Below are 6,303 nucleotides of genomic sequence, written 5' to 3'. Positions count from 1 at the left end.
GCGCGTGCGAGGAGAGGGGTTTCGATAGGCCATGGTTGTTGGAGTTATGTGTGGCAGTGGTCTGGGCGCCCGCAAAGCCGCCTCCCTCGGCTTGTTTTCGGTTTACGAGGAAAAAGACATTCGAACAGCCAAGAACCCACGTTGAATGACAAAACACGTTTGGACCGTGCGGTCTGGACGGTCTTGGAGATGACTTACTCCTCGCCGGGTGCTGGGCTGAAGAAATAAAATCTCCACCGTCAAAAGAAGTAAAAAGAGTGTGGTAAAACCAGACTGGAATCTGGCATGCAAATGCATAGTTACCATTACCACGAGCAACTGCAAGCCAATAAGTCAGCGGCAGGGGCAGGACGCATGCCCGCACGCACGGCCCGCGTCAGCTTGGACCACAGCAGCCAGCAGGCCTATTTCACTCGTCTCTCTTTCGCTCCCTCCATTCTCCATTTCTTTCATCTCGCTCGCTTTCGCTTTCTCGCCTTGTTACCAGTCCCCCCTCCCCTCGCTCTCCCTTTCACCGCCTCGCTCTCTTCCCCTCGCCTTTGCAGAAAGAAAGTCGCCCCGGCCCGAACCCAACCACACCAACACCAGCAGCAGCAGCTGAGCTGAGCCGAGCACCCGTCGATGAATCGAGGACAAGAAAAGAGAGCGAGCGAGCGAGTGAGAGAGAGATAAAAGGCGCGAGGGAGGAAGGGAAGGCTACAGCAGCGGAGACAGAGGGAGATACCACCAGCACCAGGCCAGCCAGCCAGGCCCGGCGCTCGGAAAGTGCGGAGCCGTTTCCCCTCCACCTCCACTCTCTCCAGGGCCACCCACCCAGCCCCAGCCCCAGCCCAGCCAGGTGCTCCTGCTCCTCCTGCTCTACCTCGCTGCCCGCCACCCACCGCGTACGTACGTGCGGTGCGGGCGCTCGCCATGTCGTCTCCCGCCGGCGGGTACGGCGGCGCCGAGGCCCACCACCACCAGCAGCACCACGGCCACATGCTGCTTCATAACCATGCACACCACATGGCGACCGCGGCCGCCGCGGCGTCGGGCGGGCAGCTCTACCACGTGCCGCAGCACAGCCGGCGCGAGAAGCTCCGGTTCCCGCCGGACGCCGCCGCGGAGGACTCGCCACCGACCCCTCTCGCCCACCACCACCACCAGCAGCACCAGCAGCACCAGGCCGGGGCGTGGCCGCCCCCGGCCTTCTACTCCTACGCGTCCTCCTCCTCCTCCTACTCGCCGCACAGCCCGACGGTGCCGCAGGGCCAGCAGCTGGTGCTCAACGGGCTCACCGCCCAGCAGGTCACCGCGCAGCAGTTCCCGCAGATCCCCACGCAGAACTTCTCGCTCTCCCTCTCCTCCGCCTCGTCCAACCCCGCCACCACGCCCCCGGCGCCCAGGAAGCAGGAGCCAGGAGCCGCCGCGCCGGCCGCGTGGCCGTACGGGCCCTTCACCGGCTACGCCACGGTGCTCGGGCGATCCAGGTTCCTCGGCCCGGCGCAGAAGCTGCTCGAGGAGATCTGCGACGTGGGGGGCGCGGCCGCGCACGCCGACACCAGCGTCCTGGACGAGGGCCTGCTCGACGCGGACGCCATGGACGGCGCCGACGACGCGGCCGGCCACGAGCTGGACACCTCCGGCCCCATGTCCGGCGCCGAGCAGCAGTGGAAGAAGACGAGGCTCATCTCCATGATGGAAGAGGTGAGCTAGCCACGACGCCGCTCGCTCCAAATTTCCGACTTTTTCCGCCTCGTTCGCTTCGACGCCGCCACTGCAATTCTCCGGCTGGCTCCTCGGCCGGGAGCGCGAAGAATCTTGCACATAGCGGTCACATCGCCAGCGACGCGGCCGTGGCTTTGCCTGCTTTTATTCACTGTGCTTCCGCGGTTGCATGTGCTTTTGATTTGATGATCATTTCCATTGCTGCTGTTACATTTGCTCGGATTTTCCTTTTCTCCTTTCTCCACAGTGCCGCACTGTTGGCGCCCAACAATTTGCTGCTCGCCTTTTTTTCTCATCAGAGGATCAAAGATTGGATGCTGATTAGTTTCACCGCACTAAGCACACCTTTTGCAAATATCATCTGCTACATGAAACCACAACTGATTAGCAGCGTCCTCGAACGCTTTGGGAGGGTAGGTGATGCTGGAAACTAGTAGCAAAACTTTGGCCTGTCATGTCAAGAAAACCGTGTTGTTTCATCTCTCACATGGTTAGGATAGGAGTACTTGACCCTCCCGCAGCGTCCTCTTCCAGCCTCTGGGGCAATACTGTACATAACATGGGAGTCTACGTACGATGTAGAAAGCTTCCATTTATGGAGCTCTCAGTCTGAGTCTCAGCCTCAGTAGGCGAAGTTGCTTGTCTGACTTCTTTATTAATGGCGTCTTACTTCTATAGTTGGGAAGTAGGCTTTGCTTTGTTCATGTCACATCCACATGAAATCCAAAGCTCCCAGCAAACAGCAAAGAAAATCTTTCCCATCTTCATGAGTAGTAGCTGCTTATCTCCTCTAATCAAGTACCGTACTCACTTACCAATCCAGCTGCAATTAACCTCTCATCTCATTCTACTTCTAGGTGTGCAAGAGGTACCGGCAGTACTACCAGCAGGTCCAGGCCGTGATCGCGTCGTTCGAGAGCGTGGCTGGGTTCAGCAACGCCGCCCCGTTCACGGCGCTGGCGCTGAGGGTGATGGCCAGGCACTTCAGGTGCATCAAGGGCATGATACTCAGCCAGCTGCGCAACACCAGCAAGATGCCGGTCAAGGAAGGCATGAGCAAGGACATCACCATCTTCGGCCTCGGCGGCGGCGGCGGCGCCCCCGTCGGCGGCTTCCAGAGGGGTGGCAGCGTGAACGGCTTCGGCCAGCCGCACAACATCTGGCGCCCCCAGAGGGGCCTCCCCGAGCGCTCCGTCACGGTCCTCCGGGCTTGGCTCTTCGAGCACTTCCTGCACCCGTAAGTTGTTTTACTACCATCTGCTTATGGTAATTAGCATTAGCACTAGACGACGTACGTACTCTGCGCCTTTCCAAGATAATAATGTGTCTTTGCGGTGCTACATCAACATGATTATGCTGGGCCTGGACCTCTAGTTGTTTTAGCTGATGGCAAGCAATCCTCGGTGTCGAAATCATTAGGATGGCCAAGGCCAAGGCCAAGCATGAGTGATGGAGTGTCATGGCATGGCATGCCTTGCCTTGGCTTGGCTTCCAAATCATTCTATTGGAGCTAATAAGATCGGCCGTCAGCTTTTTAAGACATTGTGTTTTTTGAGCTGTGCACATCATCAATTTGCTAACAGTCCGGGTCCTCCATTTTGCATCTTTCTTAGACATTTGCATGACTTTCTAACTATCATCAGGTGAGCGGCTTTATGGATTTGGTTAGGGCGTCCAATTACTTGTATGTTGCTTGTTTTGTTATACACTGATTGCGAAACAACTTGTGAGTGAGATTACTTCTAATCCAGTTTTAGGGGGGCACCTACCTATAGGAAGATGAAACATCATCATTATTTTGGTTGTTTTGCCTATTACATCCATCTTTTGTACTACTACAATCTGGTTTTTCCATGATGTATGACCTGGTGGTTACATCAGGTTGATTGGTGCAATGTTAGCATATTCAGTTGTTGTTCATTATAACTTTATAATGCCAGATCTTTCCATTTCCAACTGGATTTAGTATTATAAATTGAGTAGTACCCTTTCTTCATTATTGCTGTCAATATTTGAAGCCTCTAGAAAGAAAGGCTGATAATTGTCAATTCATGTCCTTTTGTGTGATCCCACACCAATCAGTGCTTAGATTTAACTTACTCTTCTTTACAAAAAGGCCTACTTGGATGGCGCTAGAATGATAAGAAAAATTCTTTAAGATGAAACCTTTATTTTTGGTATGTCGATTGGAGTTATGAATGTTTAAGCTGAATAAAAAACCCATGACAGGCATCCTAGCACAAGAATTTTGTTTGATCCCCTGATCTAACACTACCTGGCTTGTTTTCCAGGACCCCTTTTCTATTCACACTGGGCAATCAAATATAATTGTTCCTCACATCAATCAGTGCTTAGATTTGAACATACTCTTAAAGGGGTGCATGGATGGTGCTAGACTGATAAAAGCAATTCTTGTGGATGCTGCCCGGACTTATGGATGTTAAGCCTGAATAAAGAAAGCCATGACAGGCACCGGCATCCCAATCTGGCTTGTTTTGCACTCATTTTCTATTCACACTGGGCAATCTCGTATAATAGTTGCGTGCAGAACGTCTTTATGATCTTTAAATCTTTATACGCATCTCCCTTTTGAACGTGTTGCAATCAAGAGTACTGCTGCATTCGTCTGATATTCGGGTTGAAACTTTGCAGGTATCCTACCGATGGCGACAAGCAAATGCTGGCCAAGCAGACTGGCCTAACAAGGAATCAGGTGAACAGCAAAGCTGGTCGCTGTTACCACTAGCATGTCATTTTGTTTGTGGAGCTTGGTTGACGTGTTGGGTTAATAATGGCGGTGCAGGTGTCGAACTGGTTCATCAACGCGAGGGTGCGGCTCTGGAAGCCAATGGTGGAGGAGATCCACAACCTGGAGATGAGGCAGGTCCACAAGCACTCGCCGCACGACAAGGGCCAGCAGAACGGCGTCCACGGCCAGGCTCACCAGCACTCGTCGCAGCAGCAGCAGCAGCAGCGCAGCGGCAAGCGCTCCGAGCCCTGCGACTCGCACCCCGGCCAGAGCAGCGGCGTCACCAGGAACCACCACCACCACAACGCCGCCGCCGCCGCCTCCTCCCACGGTGGTGGCTTCCCGGACGACCTCTCCCAGATGTCCCACTCCATGCAGCAGGGCCAGGTGACCTTCGCCGGGTACGGCGCGCTGCCCTCCCAGCAGCAGCACGGCAGCATGGCGTCGCCGCAGCACCACCACCACCATCACGTCGGCGTCGGCGTCGGCGGGGCGGTGAATGCTGGCGGCGGTGGCGGCGTGTCGCTCACCCTCGGCCTCCACCAGAACAACAGGGTCTGCTTCGGGGAGCCGCTGCCGGCCAACCTGGCGCACCGGTTCGGGCTGGAGGACGTCGTCAGCGACCCCTACGTGATGGGCTCGTTCGGCGGCCAGGACCGGCACTTCGCCAAGGAGATCGGCGGCCACCTCCTCCATGATTTCGTCGGGTGATCGACGCCGCCGGTGCTCAGCTCGCTCCCCGCTGATGCACATTGTTGTAATGTACGCACGCTACGCACTGCTAGTATGCTAGGATGGTATATAGTAAGTCAATCATCACAATCACTCGGCGGCTTGGCTCGATGATCGGTCGACATGAACACGGTCGATTCCTTTGGAGGGCGGATGAAACATTGGCATGCCCTCTCTCCCATGTACTAGATCCAAAATTCAAACAGCTGTCCAACATTGCTCTCAAACACCTTGTGGGCTACACAGAGCTTGAAAATACCTTCTTCCAAACGGCTTTATGGTCTCCTGCCATTTGTCCTAGTAGAGCTTTTGGATTATCCTTTGGTAATTAATGAAATGCACGCATGTGTTCCCACATGGCCAAGGAAAAGTTACCTCTTGTTTATGCCCAAACGTAAATACCGTGCTGCAGCTCCTTGTTTATGCCCAAAAGTTTTACTACCATTACTGTGCCGCAGCTGAAGCTTTCAACCGGTCTCTGTAGAATATGACCATCTTCCGGCCTGTTATGTTAGCCTTTCGATGATATGATATGAACGAAACCTGCTGTGTTAGTTAGTCTTTTGATGTGCGGTTATATTAATAGTACTAATCACGCCGTCGTTTCCGTTATCCCCTGTATACATCGATGGGGGTAGCCTCCTAAAGTCTGGACAGCCCATGATTTGGACGCCTGTTGACCTCTAATTGGCCCCGTCACGCTAACAAATTATCTATCATCGGGGCTAGCAGCGGTAGATTCGGCCTACCCTTTCGATCACGGATCCACGCACTAAACTAATGCCACAGTGCCCCAAATGGCATGGCATGGCCATGATGATGGATCCTGGCTGCGCTGTCAGTGTCGTGCTGTGTAGAAGTATTATATTATCACTAGTAGGAGTATTATATTAAGCCCATGCATGGTAGAGCATGGTAATAGTACCTGCCGCTGCATGGTTAACCGTGCTGTTCCTGTCCGGTTTCGCAGCGGTAGTATCGGATCTGTATATACGTGTCTGGCGCGATGATTCTATAGGTGCGCTGTGTGTGTTGGCTGGTGATTGGTGATGGGCAGCAGCAGCGTATCGGCCGTGGGTGGGGGTGGCGCCATGCACGTTGTTTTTCCCGGGAGG

At 54.4% G+C, this 6,303-nt stretch overlaps 1 protein-coding gene across 1 annotated transcript; it reads left to right on the top strand.

Moving 5' to 3' along the window:
- Nucleotides 1–484: 484 nt before the first annotated feature.
- LOC109760972 (uncharacterized) lies at nucleotides 485–5,415 on the top strand. The gene is made up of 4 exons (XM_020319755.4): nucleotides 485–1,686; nucleotides 2,565–2,944; nucleotides 4,360–4,420; nucleotides 4,511–5,415. The coding sequence occupies exons 1-4, from the start codon at nucleotides 913–915 to the stop codon at nucleotides 5,165–5,167; spliced, it is 1,872 nt and encodes a 623-aa protein (XP_020175344.1). The 5' UTR covers nucleotides 485–912; the 3' UTR covers nucleotides 5,168–5,415.
- The last annotated feature ends 888 nt before the right edge of the window (nucleotides 5,416–6,303 follow it).

The sequence above is a fragment of the Aegilops tauschii genome, chromosome 3 (assembly GCF_002575655.3).
Source record: "Aegilops tauschii subsp. strangulata cultivar AL8/78 chromosome 3, Aet v6.0, whole genome shotgun sequence".
NCBI lineage: Eukaryota > Viridiplantae > Streptophyta > Magnoliopsida > Poales > Poaceae > Aegilops > Aegilops tauschii.
The sequence above is the reverse complement of the archived record's forward strand: the minus strand, read 5'-3'. Positions and strand labels throughout refer to the sequence as shown.